The sequence below is a fragment of the Balearica regulorum genome, chromosome 23 (assembly GCF_011004875.1).
Source record: "Balearica regulorum gibbericeps isolate bBalReg1 chromosome 23, bBalReg1.pri, whole genome shotgun sequence".
NCBI lineage: Eukaryota > Metazoa > Chordata > Aves > Gruiformes > Gruidae > Balearica > Balearica regulorum.
Genome location: NC_046206.1, coordinates 6,617,952 through 6,632,279, shown reverse-complemented (window position 1 = coordinate 6,632,279; position 14,328 = coordinate 6,617,952). Strand labels below are relative to the sequence as shown.

The following is a 14,328-nucleotide window of genomic DNA, read 5'->3' as shown; positions in this document are numbered from 1 at the left end:
AAGATGAAGCTACTTTGCTCAATCTTAAAATTGTCTTTCCCAAGATACTCTTAATTGTATCTCTACACCTTTTCTCATTCACAGACGCATAAGAAGATTAAAGATAGAGGGAGCAGTAATAGATTTAGTTAGGTTTTAATAGGATTTGCAGAGGACAATGCAGAGAATGAACGCCATAGAGAATATTGCTACTCTATCTTTGATATCCCTAAGGCTTCTTAGGTAGTCTTTCACAGAGATTTTGTCTGTGCCTTGCATTCAGAGTCAAGATTCTCATTTTTCAGTAGAGCATGTGTGGGGTTTTTTTAAAGGAGTATCTAATCATCTCGGTAAACAGGATGTTACATTCTAATCTGCAAAAATCATTGCAGCCATCATTTTGTGTTATTTATTTGTATCTTGTTAAGCATAGTTTTGCATGTCGACAGTGGGCTTTTTAATAGCTGTCTGTTACGTTTCTAAAAGTGTCTGGAGTTTTTGTTTAATGTCAGATGAAGTAAAGGGGTGGGTTATGATATATCTGATTAACAGTAGGCCTGGATTCATCCCACCTTCAGACACATAATTCAAGATGCTACATTAAAAGCCCATTTCACATTTGGAGCCCAGGCTCCCAGAATAATTTGTGGAAGGGGTGGGTACTTCCAGAAGGTGATTCAGCACACCTGAAATCTGAATTATCCCTCAAGGTGCCTTTCTCTGCTGACTGCAAGGGAAACTTTCATGCATAATTTAGACTTATGTGAGATTTAGGTAGACAGTGGTGCTCAGCATTTTCTTTTCATTTCTATGGTTTCTCTTGGTACATACCCAAAACCTGAGGCTCCAAAAATCTCCAGTCCCTCTTGAAAATATATGTTGATGTGTCTTTACTTTGCTTCTAGTTGTGATCTCAAGCAAATTTTGGGTGTAAAAAAAAATCTAAGGACCAAAAAAAAAAAAACCCAACTCAAACCCCAAACCAAAACACCGTAACAAGGTTTGCCTATTTCATAACTCCCAGACTGTGCTCATCACCCTATTTTCTGAGGTTCCAGTAGTGCATTAAGCAGAATGACTGGTAGCTGGTTCATGTTTGAAGAGACTGTGTATTATGAATCAGTATTTAACATCCAGTTCAATGCAGCATTATATTTAGCAAGTGGCTGTTGCAAGAGAAGTGCTGAAGCCTTTCAAAATGTTTCCCAAAACAATACTAGGAGGAAAGACATGGCCCTAGTGAAGAACATTCCTGATGTAGAATCAGCCTGTCTCCAGCCCTGTACCAGCATGGAGCAAAGTTTGTCAGTGTAGCATTAATATTTGCAATGTCTGTTGTCCTGGTCTGTCGTAATGGTTCAGACAGGCTTTTGTCTCAGCTCTTTCCCTCCTATCTTAAACTTTATTTCTTTGTTCTCCCACAGCCCAGCCATGGCCAGAGATTCTAGGATCTTCATGAACCAGGACATGGACATCGGAGTTACATCCAGAGACCCTAAGAAGATTCCCAAACAGGCTCGGGATGATGTCCCCATTGCCACTGACCGAACCCGCCTCATATCAGCAGAAGGTAAGAAGCCACGTCAGCGTTACATGGAGAAAAGTGGCAAGTGCAATGTTCACCATGGAAATGTCCAAGAAACCTATCGATACCTTAGTGACCTCTTCACTACTCTGGTGGACCTCAAGTGGCGGTTTAATCTTCTTGTCTTCACTATGGTCTATACCATCACTTGGTTGTTTTTTGGGTTCATATGGTGGCTTATTGCCTATATCCGGGGAGACCTGGACCATCTTGAAGATGAGAACTGGATTCCCTGTGTTGAAAATCTCAGTGGATTTGTTTCTGCATTTCTGTTTTCTATCGAGACTGAGACAACAATTGGGTATGGCTATAGGGTCATAACGGAGAAGTGCCCAGAAGGCATCGTATTGCTCCTGATCCAGGCTATTCTGGGCTCCATTGTCAATGCGTTCATGGTGGGATGTATGTTTGTCAAGATCAGCCAACCAAAGAAGAGGGCTGAAACCCTCATGTTTTCCAACAACGCAGTGATTTCCATGAGGGATGAGAAGCTCTGTCTCATGTTCCGGGTTGGAGACCTCCGAAATTCCCACATTGTTGAGGCTTCCATTAGAGCCAAACTGATTAAGTCCAAACAGACCAAAGAAGGAGAGTTCATCCCCTTGAACCAAACGGACATCAACGTGGGATTTGACACTGGAGATGACAGATTGTTCCTGGTGTCACCTCTTATCATCTCGCATGAAATCAATGAGAAGAGCCCCTTCTGGGAGATGTCCCGCACCCAACTGGAGAAGGAGGAGTTTGAAATTGTGGTCATCCTTGAAGGAATGGTGGAAGCAACAGGTAAGGACTTGTCAAAAATGAGCACAATTTTCATAGAATCATAGAATCATTTAGATTGGAAAGGACCTTTAAGATCATCGAGTCCAACTGTAGAGAGGGAAAGGGGAAAAATGGAGTTTGGCATTAAAATTTTGCTGTCAATGTCACCTGGACTGAGAACAGGTTGGTTATTTGTCCTTCTCTAGTGCCTGATTCAGGTGGGATATTGTGGTCTGAGATAGCTAACAATTAAAAGACAGGTCCTTTAGCTCATGTTGTAGTGTTTCATGCTCTTTTTATAAGTCCGGCATTCAGACAAAGGGGTTAGTCGAGAAGCTATCCATAAACACTTAGAACTGATCCATGGGAAAAAAGGAATGGCTAAAAGAAATTGTGAGGTCTCTCGTGGTCCTGTTTTCTGAGATCAAAATTCATGGCACAAATCTTTTTCCGTTTCTCCTCTGTATAAAAAATTGGCAGTAACTGTGCTATTGTAGGTATGGCTGTGGTGCGGAGGCTATGAAGGAAGTGCCCAAGTATTACTATGTCCCATAAAACAGCATGTGCTGAAACTGAATGACTTGCACGTGATGCAGGACATATATTTTTCAAAAGAAGCTCAAAGAGGAAAAATACAGAAACTGCTTTTGTGACTCTTGCAACCCAGCAGCTGTTTAACAGCATAAAACAATGCTGTGTAATGGGTAGATTAGGAGATATACTCAGCTGATTCCCAATTTCCTCCTCTGGGTATATTTGTGGCAGTTGGTGAAAGAAGCCTACATACGTCATAATAAATCTGGAAAAGTTGTTTGCCTCAGATTTCCAAAGTGCAGAAAAGGGAGGTGGTAGTGTACCTCTCAAGCTGAGTCAATGGATGGCCATGACAGCCTCCAGGCTCCATTCCCAGGTGGGATGCAGTGTATCTCCTAGGGGTCTGGCTAGTGAGGAGGATGCGTTTACTGTGGAGTCTCACCTACAAGACATGGCACCGTGGGGTCATTTTACCACTTGCAGCTAATTCATTTATTCCAGGCTTTGAGGAGGAGCTGGCAGGCTCTATCTGCTGTGCTTCTTGCTAAACAGCAAGCATGTTTAAGCACCCTGAGATGCTGACACTCCCTTCAGGCAGGCTGTCTGAGTCTGGGGTTGGCAGCATGTCAAATCGGGGCATTTAAGGGGAATGGGACTACAGGCAGCACTGAGGAGAGAATTGCTGTCTGGAGATGTGGAACCACAGAAAGGGTCAGAGATGCAAAAAAGCTTTTATAAGTAGTTTTGCACTTTGGTCTTTAAGGATTTTAGTTATGAGATGGCACTGTGAACCCAGGTTTTTTCTGTTGGTGGTATTTGGGGATTTTTCCATCTTGATGAGGCATGGGTTCTCTCTGAAACACTTGCAAGAGTTTTTGGCTTGATAGGAGTACTCAGTGGTATGGGCACCCTGTCTCACATTCTGGCCCTTGCTTACTATTAATATCATCCCCCTCTAGAGATTCGTCCTTGTTAGTCTCCTAACAGCCAGATGTAAGGGTAAATAGTCTCTCAAATTCCTGCATCCCAGACCATCGCTCTTAAAGACAGCTCTCTAGAGAGCTAATTCAGTTTCCCAGTATTTCCCTTTAGTCATTAGCTGAGTAGAAATAGCTGACTTTTCCAGGCAGAGCTAATGGGAGGTTATGTATAGATTGCACTGTACCTAGGTTGGAGTACTGTATTGTACAAATGGAATTCATTTGGCATTACTAGGCAGATCTCTTTCCCAGCAGAGTATTGTAGAGATGTGGCAAAAGAAGGGTAGGTGGAAAAGGCAAAGATTTGTAATGGAAGCTTACTTTGTAGCCTAAACATTTACTAGACACTAGAACCTCCTAATCTGAACATGGAATGCAGTTCCTTGTTTGTCCAAAGCCTCTTTCCTCCTCACACAGTGACACTATCGAATTCTGTTAGAACTGCTACTGCACTGCCTTCCTCTTATGAAAGCTCAGCCTCTGCTAGATATGTGTGAGAGGAAGTCATTATCAATAACAACCTCAAAATTAAAAGCATGGCATAGGAATAATACTGCTTTACAAATGGGCTCCTCTCCCAGAGGGGTTGTACAGGCCAGTGTGTAATGATATTAAGGAGCATACATCTGTGGAAATGAATTATTCTGGTCTTGGAAGACAGGCTGTGAAATTCCAAAATTGGAGCTAGAAGAGCCAGTTTGCATTGAACTTAGAGCAGAGTGGACCTCAGATGACGTTGTTAGCTAATTCGGAGGCTGAGATGATTTTCTGAATGACATATGGCAACCGGGCAGGGGGAGGTGTGATATTTTGCCACAATGAGAGTGGCTTGCAGAAGCACAGTGTTTGTGCTTTCCTGCTTTGTCCTCACACTTCCTAATGTTGATAAAGCAGTTTGAGGGATTTTATGCCTACCTCCATACCTTAAAATTTGCTCCAAGCAAATTCTTTAGGTTCTTTCCTTCCTATTGTATTGTTCCAGCCCCAGCTGCTTTCAGGAATGGTATAATTTACTTGCAGCATGACTTCTATTAAATCATGACACTGTTACAACCTGGTCAGGTTCAGGGCAGTATAAAAATGCAACAGGCCATTTGTTCCCTTAGTGTAACCCCTATGAGAAACTAGGAACCACCGTCTCGGTGTCCAGACGTACAACTGGTCAGCATATATAGCCCTGTTCATGGTGCACAAGAGGCAAGCGAGTCCTTTGTGCTGGCTCAGCGGTGGCTCAGCTCTGCAGTTGTCAGGAGTAAAAATTAATGGAAACTTATTCCGCCTTTACAGACAACAGCAAATCATACCATGAATGCACCCTGCACTGGGGGGGGAAAGACAGCTATGTATTTTCATAAGGTATTTTGAAAGCAGGTCAAAATGGCGATTGTCAACATACAAATGACTAAAGAAATTTAAATGTAATATCTTGACTAAAAGCGTGAATATTTTTCACTGAAACATTTGGGAGAGCAATTTTATAGCTATTTCCAGGAGCTTTAACCAACCACACACACATTACAAATGTATTGTCTCCTCTCAAACAAGTAACTCTTACCCCTGACATTTAAGTTTAATTCTGATCCAGTGGAAGACAAAGATGGTAAATAGTTTCAAATGAAAAGTGTAGAATACATTCTGAAGAGCTGAAACACTGCAAGTCATTGGTTTTTTTACAAAATGAAACATTGTGGTTTAAAACCATGTTTTTGTTTTCAAGTTGACTTGAATTTTTAAAAGGATAAATAACAGCACACTGAAGAATAGCACCACACAAGAAACATACCAGCCAGCCTAAAATGCAATGTTTTTATTTTGCCGAGAAAGAAAATAAACATTGTATTATTGTATTGAGAGCTCTCCAGGGTTCCACAGCTATTCTCCTAACGAACCCACAGAGCCAGCTGCGGCAGAAAGCCCAGTGACACCGGTCTTGCCAATCAATATTTTGGTTGAGGCACTGTGGCTCCACGAGAAATTAAAAAATGCCAAAGGGAGACTAAGTTTCTGGGCAGATCCGGTGAGATCATTGCTGAGTATAATGACCACTGTAAAGGCAAAATCAATATAGATGACACTGACTTCCAGTGCTGCTTCGTGGGCATCTTGAAGCAGCAGCAGCACTCACAGTGCCTACTTAATGAATTGGTCACAGAGATTACTTTAGGGAATTAATTCTCTTTTGCCTTATCTGAAAGGGATACTTGTCAAGATCAGCTGGCCCAAATTTGACCTGCAGCAAAAGGGAAGAAGTGAAGGTGGAAAATCTGTTTGCAAAGTGAATGCATTTTTGCTTTCACTGCCTTTCTGCTTCCCACAGTGGCAACAAAAAATGCGAGCCGTCCTGTCGACAGACTAGGTCTAGGCTGTTGTTGGCCAAACCTCTTGCCCTTATCCTCCTGATCCTGAATTGAACGTGGTGTATAAAGCAAGGCTGCTGGAACCTAGGAGAGCAGTGGAGACTCAGATCCCCCTTCTATGTGCATGGAGAGTCAGCTGGGTTATGATGAAGAATTTGGCTGATTCAATGAGAGAACATTGGAGAGTCCGATTTTTATTTTTAATTTTTTTTTTTCTGTAAGCCATCACTCTTCCAACTTTACCCTTCTACTGCTATTTACAGACAATTAACCAAAACCTGATTTATCAGTAGCGGTCCTGCAAGCCTCATTCTGTACTTACCGTGTCCAGCATTGCTATTGTCCAGGCATACAGATAGCAGTGGTTACTTTACTTTTGGTCCTCACTGGTTTTCATTACCTCTTTTTTGCACCACCATTAAATAAGCCACAAGAGACAGTCCAGATGCCTGATTAGTCCAGTCACTAAATGAAGTTTTAATAAACTCTTAGGAAAGAATAGACATGCAGATTTCTGTGTGTGATAAAAGGTGGTTTAATGATTACAAGTAATTTACCTCATCCTGTCCCTGTGAGAGTGCAGCAAACAGCAGCTTTTTTGCACCTCAATTTATCTACCTTTACAGAGGACATAGTAAAATTTCCTGACTGTAAAAACAGGACCAAAAGAAGTAGTCACAACATAAGATATCCTGAAAGTAATAATGATTTTCATGGGAGAACAAAGGAAGGGTGACATTACTAAATGGGGTTTTTGTGCATTCATCATCTGGTTTGGGTTGTCGTTTTGTTTTGCATTTTGCATATAAATAAGTTTTCTGTAAGAAGGACCTTGCAGAACTGTTACAGAAACTGTTTATATAATTATGGGGAAGAGAGAGACATCTCAAGTCATTCTTTTCATGAGCTGAGTCGTCCTCCGGAGGTAGATGTTGGCAGGCTAGTCATCTTAGGTGCCTCTGCAGTCGCTGTAAATGCCTTTGTGAGGGGCTTAAAGTTACACGGTGTGAGCTTGGTGTTCAGGTTCTGTCTGGTAGAGACGTGGCAATTGAATCCAAGGTCTTTAAATCATAAGGTCCTTTATATATATATATATATATATATTTCTAGTGCCCAGGAGCTTTTGCATGCCTGGAGAGGATTCAGATAAATTAAAATCCTATTACTCTCCTCTGGTATAAAAATCAAAGTGAATCAAGCCCAGACATGGAGACAAGCACAAATAATTGGAGGACCATGCTCCTACCTTCTAATATTCCTTTTCAAGTTGGAGGTATATTGACTTTTTGGAGGTTACAGTGTTCTTTGGTCTAATTAATGTAAAGGGACTAATAAATTTTATAACTATCCAAATGCTGATGTTAATCTGAAGATATGTATTGCCTAATTAGAGTGATAGAACTTAAAATTTTTATAACTACTCCTTGCCATTCTAACTTACATCAGTCTGTCACTATACCTCCGAGTCCATCAGTTCTTTCTCTGTACTCTTGTAGCGTAGGTGGAGCTCAGCTCAAGGAGCAGAGTATGTATTATGCAGCTTTAGTGCATCCAGTACAAGGGGAAAACTCACTCTGCATACAATAGTGTATGAAAACAAGGACAGAGAAGTGAAATCACTTGCAGCAGTATCTGTGTCTGAACTGCAGAGAGAGCCTAGGAAATATGGCAGACATACAGTCAACATCCACATGACATTTTGCCAGCAGATAATCACTGAGCTCTGTGGCATTTAAATGAGGAGAGTTAATTTTAGGCTGATGAAAAATGTTGTCTTGACAGCCCCAGGGGCTGGGATATCTCTACCCGCTAAGAAAGTTCAGGCCGCGTAGCAGTACTGAAAGATTCAACTATACTGCTGATATGATCAAATTGAAGCCTGGGGCAGTTTCTTGGGCTGGTAGATCATGCTTTGTGGTCCCCTTGCCCTCTCCCATTAAACTGCCAGCAAAGGTACTGGCTATGCCGGTATGTTTGACGAAAATCTGCATCCTCCAACAGTTGGAGAGATTGCTGGTTCATCTCTGGATAACCAAACAGCTGCAAATGCACTTTAGATTTGGCTTGTGATAATCAAGTTTGATTTTAACTGGTAACCTAAGGGTATACAAGACCTGGAAATGAGGAGCAATCGCCACTTTTCCTAGCAGTGTGGCAGAGCCAGAAGCGTCTGCTCCAGTTGCATAATCAGGGGCATTGCAAGCGATGAAATGTTCTAAAATCCGCAACTCCCATTGAGTACACTGCAGAAAAAGCAAGCTCCTTACTGAGTGAGCCATCAAATAACTGCTTTTTGTCGGCACGCATTAACATTCCTTTGCCTTTGATAAAATGTAAGCTGCTTGATCCCAACTGATTTTGATGACAGAAAAGTGCCTTATTGGTAGAGTTCCCTAACACCTATTTTACACACCAGTCTTTCCTCAGTGACTCTCTCAGGTCTCGAATGTAATGAAACACCTGGTTTAATACACATAGCAATATATTTTGCATCTTTTCATCTACTGGAAACCAGAAACGAGCTTTTAGGAAGGCATCTATGGCTGCCTTAAACAGGAACATGCACAAACTTTGTTATTGATCCTGTGATGTAGTGACTCCAGCCGACAGACAAAAAAATCCACTTCTTAGGATTCTGCTATAATGAAATTATCGTTAAAATTCTATGAAATGTTTATTGCAGAACTTGAAACCAGGAGACAGTCCTCTGGTCTCCAGCTTTCTAAAAAGCCTGGAACTGGTTCCAGCTTTATGGAAAATTTGGTGCATCTGCTTATAACTTTGTACAAACCTTTTTCTGGTTTCAATTCAAACTGAGTTTTGTTTGCAACTGAAAGCTAAGCTGCTGAATTAAGAGACGAGGAAGCTGTAACTAAAACTTGAAAGCTGAAGATTTCACATGCCATTTCACATTTTCCACAATTGACAGATTCTACAAATTTATATTAAACATACTTTTTCATTTTTTAAACCATTTAGGAGAAAATTAAACTTCTAATGGTCTTACTATCCAGAAAATACAATACACTTGAAAAATAAAAATCTCAATGACTTTATTTTTAAAGAAGCTTTGAAGCACATTGACTTAGACTGCCAAAGGGGCAATGAGGATATTATTTTGACATGAACTTATTTAAATGAAATACCCAAGTCACCAAACATCACTTTTCTATACCAAATATCTGTACCATTTAAATCCAAAATGTGTAGTTATATCTACTTTAAGAAAAGGATTAGCAGCTTTTATCAGGGCCATAAATACTATCATTATTTTTGCAAGAAATTCTGAGAGTTTGAAATATTCCTCAGTTTCTTGTACTCTCCGAAGTGTCAGTGCTTCGGGCAGCCGTAGTAGGATTCCAAATGATGGTGCTACTGCACTGAAGTAGAACAGCAAAGTTGGTGTGGTTCTTGATGGGTACGAGCATGCCACGGAGCAATTCACTACACCCAAGATGTCCCATGGACTCGGATGAGCAAGGCATGGGAAATGAAACCACTGGTTTTTGCAGAGAGCCCACAGCCATGTCGGAAAGGTGTTACACAGAGGGCACAGCGCACATTGCGTGCAAGGGGAAAGTGGCTGCATCCATGTGCTCTTAATAAAAGTAAGGTTTATTGTTTCCACACCTCTTCTGTCATCTTTTTACAGTTACAGAGGCAATAATTAGCTAGGGACATTACAGATGCATTAATTAACCAGGCTGGAGAGCACAGGGCAGCCTGCAAAGCAGGCACTTAATGGAATTTGAAGCAGAGACAATGCTGTTGTTTACTGGGTAATGTAGGAGTTGCCAAGCAGTATGTCCCCACGCAATTAAAACACCACTGCACATGTGATAAAAAGAAATATTTGAACGGGATTATGGAGCAATTACAAGTTGTCTTATTGTGCTGGCTCTGTGTACCCCTGGGGTTACAGAAAGCAGCTACTGCAGGAAGCTGGCAGTGTGCAATATTTGGTTGTTGAAAGCTTTCTATTGTTCCTTCCTTAATTGAATACTTACAGCAGGAGATAACTATGATTGTGTCTCTGGAGCTCAGGTTCACTGTCAGGTACTGCCCCCAGGGAAGGAGCTATTTCAGGTCCTGATTATAAGGCAGGAGTTCCTTTAGGATGCCTCAGGCCCCCACATTTACCAGGCACACCCCATCTTGGCCTTGGGGACAGCTACACGGTACCTTTATGCAGCACATGGAAAGCCATGGTAAGAATCAACCAGCTCATTCACAGGACCTAAGCCTGAGAGCCTGAGTGGTCTGCTCTCCTGCTGTCTTTGCAGGGCTTTGAAAGCGCTCAAAGCGTGGAGGAGGCACTTGAAGGCCTTCATGATTTCTGGTGCAAAACCAGCTTAGTCTAAAGGAAAAAGGGCTAGTTCATTTTAACTGTCTCCTTACCGTACATGCACATGCTGCTGGTTGCCTGGCCTCCCAGCATGCGGGAGGATCAGAAAATGGGATTAGCCCTGCAGCCCTGCATTACTGACCCTCAAACCAGCCTGTAATAAGAGCCCAGGGAGGTCAACACTATGGCAAGTGTCAGTGACACAGCTCTCCTGAGAAAAACCATAGCAGGACTCAGAAATTAGGAGGAGTCAAGGAGCTGCCTACGCATTGAGATGCTCTTTGTTAGCTGAAACAAGGGCGTGAAGATTAACCAGTCTTTGCTTCAAGGACTGAGGAGTCCAGGGCAGGTGATGTAGTGTCACTGTATAGTCAAGAGTGGTCTCCACACTGTTTTTTACTTGTAAAGCAAAAGCAGAAGTTTCCTGAAAAAGACACTGTACCTGAATGGAGCTTCTCCTTAAGGTAAAAATACTTGGGGGAATTTTTTCTTCCATTACTGTATTTTTCATAGCAGCCTCTGCACTTCCCAGTTCCTTCCGGTCCAGGAAGCAGGCACACTAGAACACTATGACTAACTCTGTACTTGTTGTTCCTGCCCAGAAGTAAATACTCCTGCAGATTTTCTTGGGGGGAAAAATTGGCTTTTCAGTCTGTGATACAGAACTGGAAATTTCTCAGTGTTGCCCGTATCACTGTCCCTCTTTTCCCTTTTCAAGAACCAAAAGCAACTAATATACTCCTGGCCTGATAGCTTTAAACTAAGGAAAGCAATATGAGGCAAATAAAACTTTCCAGAGAACTCGCTCGTGTAGGTGTCTTTTAACGGACTGTAGCAATTATGAAAACAAAATATTTGTCTTTTCACAAAGGTGCCTTTTTTTTTTTTTTTTTAAGGAAAGGAGTTTTCTGATTACTCTCAGATTTCAGTCACTTAGTTGAGCTCACATGGTGAAAATAGATGATGCGCTCTTCCCTGAAGCATCTGACACTGATATTTTTCCCCCTATGCGTTGCTTTAGATTTCTGTTTGTGTACTTTGGGCTGCAGGGGTTAGACTTGGAAGTATTGGCCAGGAACTGGATTAAGTGCATGTTTTGAGTGTATTCCAGTCAGGCTTATCTCTCACTCTCCAAAAGAAAACAGTGGGTGGACTTTGTGAGGTCAGGTTTTCCAAATTTCACCAGAATTAATTCCAAACTCATAACATAACTAGGACAAAGAGAAGACAAATATTTGGAAGAGAAGTCGGCAGGTGATTCCAAGAGAATTTGTTCGCAGTTATGCCAATGCTGAACTCTTATCCCTGCTCTGCAAAGCTTCTCTTTAAACTTTTTCAGAGTAAATAAATAAACTCTGATCCTTGGGGCTGAGAAGCAGCTTGACAAATACCAGTTTCATATTGCCCACTGTTCATTCAATCCCCAATCCACTAATACACGGAATTCAATATGCTTATGAGCCTGACTGTGTGGCGTTGTGGGTTTTGTTTCTGCCAACCCAATACAGTTGGACTGAACCCTCCAGAGATACTTAAAAGCCAGCTTGCCATATAAATCACCAGGAGTTGTGCCCCTCTCCACCTTTTGGGCTATACGTCTTGATGCCTTGGCCTAAGTGCAGGAGGAAGTTGCTGATAGTGCTTTAGGTGAAGAGGGCTGGAGTCAGATGCAGCTGGAGTGCAGGGCAGTGGTTCATTCGACTTAGGGGCTGTGTGGGTCGGGATTTGAGGAGCACTACCAGGGTTGGATGTCATTCTAGCACGGTTCAGCAGAAGTGCTGTTAGTATCAGCCGTGCAAGCAACACCTCAACAGAGCAATGTGAGGACAGAGAGAAGTTGCTTAGTTGTGCCAGACTTCAAACTCATAAGCACAAGGTTCAGGAAACAGCCTGAAGATGCGGTGATGAATCCATCCCTTTTCCTTTGAGTGCTCAGCTTTTTCATGATAGAGGCTTTTGTGAGGCTTATTAAGCAAAGACCTTTTCTGTGTCCCAGAGCAATCAGGTATGGAGCTAACATGAAAGTGCTTTTAAATGAAAGAAGTGGTTGGGTGAGCATGTAAGGAAGCTTTGCATTTAACATCCTTCTGTTTCTACCCAGGGATGACTTGCCAAGCTCGCAGCTCCTACATGGACACTGAGGTGCTGTGGGGACATCGCTTCACTCCTGTCCTCACTCTGGAGAAGGATTTTTACGAAGTCGACTATAACAGCTTCCATAGCACTTACGAGACCAACACTCCTGTGTGCTGTGCCAAAGAGCTGGCTGAATCTCGCCGGGAAGGCCAGCTCCTCAGCCACCTCTCCAGTGCCACCCTCCTGAGCGGAGGCAGAGAAACAGTGATGGCAAAAGGGGAAGAAGAAGAAGAGGAAGAAAATAGGGAACCAGTAGGATTGAATGGAGCCAATGGGACAGCAGGAGAGGTGAAAGAAGATATACCTGTATAACACGTGAACTGCTGGACAGTAGATACCCATGTACACATACTGGGAGGCTGTGGCCTGGCGAGTCAGGAACTGACTGGGAGTCAGAGAGCTGAAATTTATGTCCAGATTTCTGCTGCCTGCTGCTTGGTCCTGGCAAGTCACTGCACAGCACTGTGCCTCAGTTTCCCTACCCTTTTAGCTGTACAGTGAGGTTCTGAGCTTTGCACTTGCTTGCAAAGCATTTTGATCTCTGTGGACAAGGCTCACTAAATATAATCACTGTTAAAATTGAAATTCCCACTACTGGTTGTTTCAAAAGATGTTCATTGGACGTTCAGAACCTTTCCCCCTTGAGAGAGTATTTAAAAAGTAAAACTCCAGAATGTCCCTTCTCAGTATGAAGAATGTGGTTTCATACCTTCACTTAATTTGTGAGTCGATGTATTGTAGACATTGTTACTGCTAAATTAAAAGAAGAGGAAAAAAAACCCTCTCTTGTATGTAGTGAAGTGTTTTGCCTTCATGATTTTTATTAATAGATTTTAGTGTTTTCCTCCAGGATCACAGTCATTGTGATTTATTTCCAGCAAAATGTCTGCTACTAAGAGGACAACTTTCCCTCAAACCTGTAGCATGTTTATCCAGTGGTTTTGACTGTCTTTGCGAACTGAAGTGCTATCTTTGTGTACTCTCTTCATGGAATCTCTGACTCATTTCATAGGCTATCCATGACCAGAGAAAGTTTAGATCTTGCCAGTGATCTGTGAAGGTTTTTTTCTGGCCTGGATGTCCCAGTTTCAGTTCCAGCTGATGATTTAAAACAAAGTAAGTAGCCATCTGGGAGTTTGAAATGTTCTGGAATTTCAGACAGAGTCCCTGGAGTAGGTAGACTGGGTAAGTAACAGTTTGCAAAATTCTCTGCTCTTCTGTAAAGTACTTATTTAAAATAAAGGTTTAGATGCTGATGTTCCTGTAGCTAATAGGAACAAGCCGTCTGGTCAGGGTAGCGTAAGCATGTTAGCTGGTGTCCAGAGTCAGGATCAGTTCCCCAGTTCAGTCAGTGGCAAGCAATAACATGCCTGGAGGTCTCACGCTAACCTGCCAATAACTTCTTCAAGTATTTTAGGCATGCTTTGTCCTCAATTAAGATTGCTATTCCTGCAAAGCACCAAGTAGAGTTAACAATTTTGGTCTTTATAAAGAGGTAGGCATAGAGCCATACTTCCCCAAAGAGGATTGTCATGTCCAGAAAAGGGTGAAGAAAACTAGTCTGTGAAATGAAAAATGTCCAGAAATTTGAACAACACAGAAAAAATGGCCTTGTTGGGGAAAATCTCTTTCCTTACTCCCCAGAAT

At 42.1% G+C, this 14,328-nt stretch overlaps 1 protein-coding gene across 2 annotated transcripts in view; it reads left to right on the top strand.

Annotated features, from left to right (window-relative positions):
* KCNJ5 (potassium inwardly rectifying channel subfamily J member 5) overlaps window positions 1–13,474 on the top strand; it is a 45,613-nt gene extending 32,139 nt beyond the window's left edge. Inside the window, exons 3-4 of one of the 2 annotated variants that reach the window (XM_075774538.1) lie at window positions 1,404–2,350; window positions 12,647–13,474. In XM_075774538.1, the coding sequence (XP_075630653.1) occupies window positions 1,411–2,350; window positions 12,647–12,993 (1,287 nt within the window). In that variant the 5' untranslated portion in view covers window positions 1,404–1,410 and the 3' untranslated portion in view covers window positions 12,994–13,474. The remainder of the gene's footprint in view (window positions 1–1,403; window positions 2,351–12,646) is intronic. The other variant, XM_010311241.2, reaches the window with a different exon arrangement.
* Window positions 13,475–14,328: the final 854 nt, after the last annotated feature.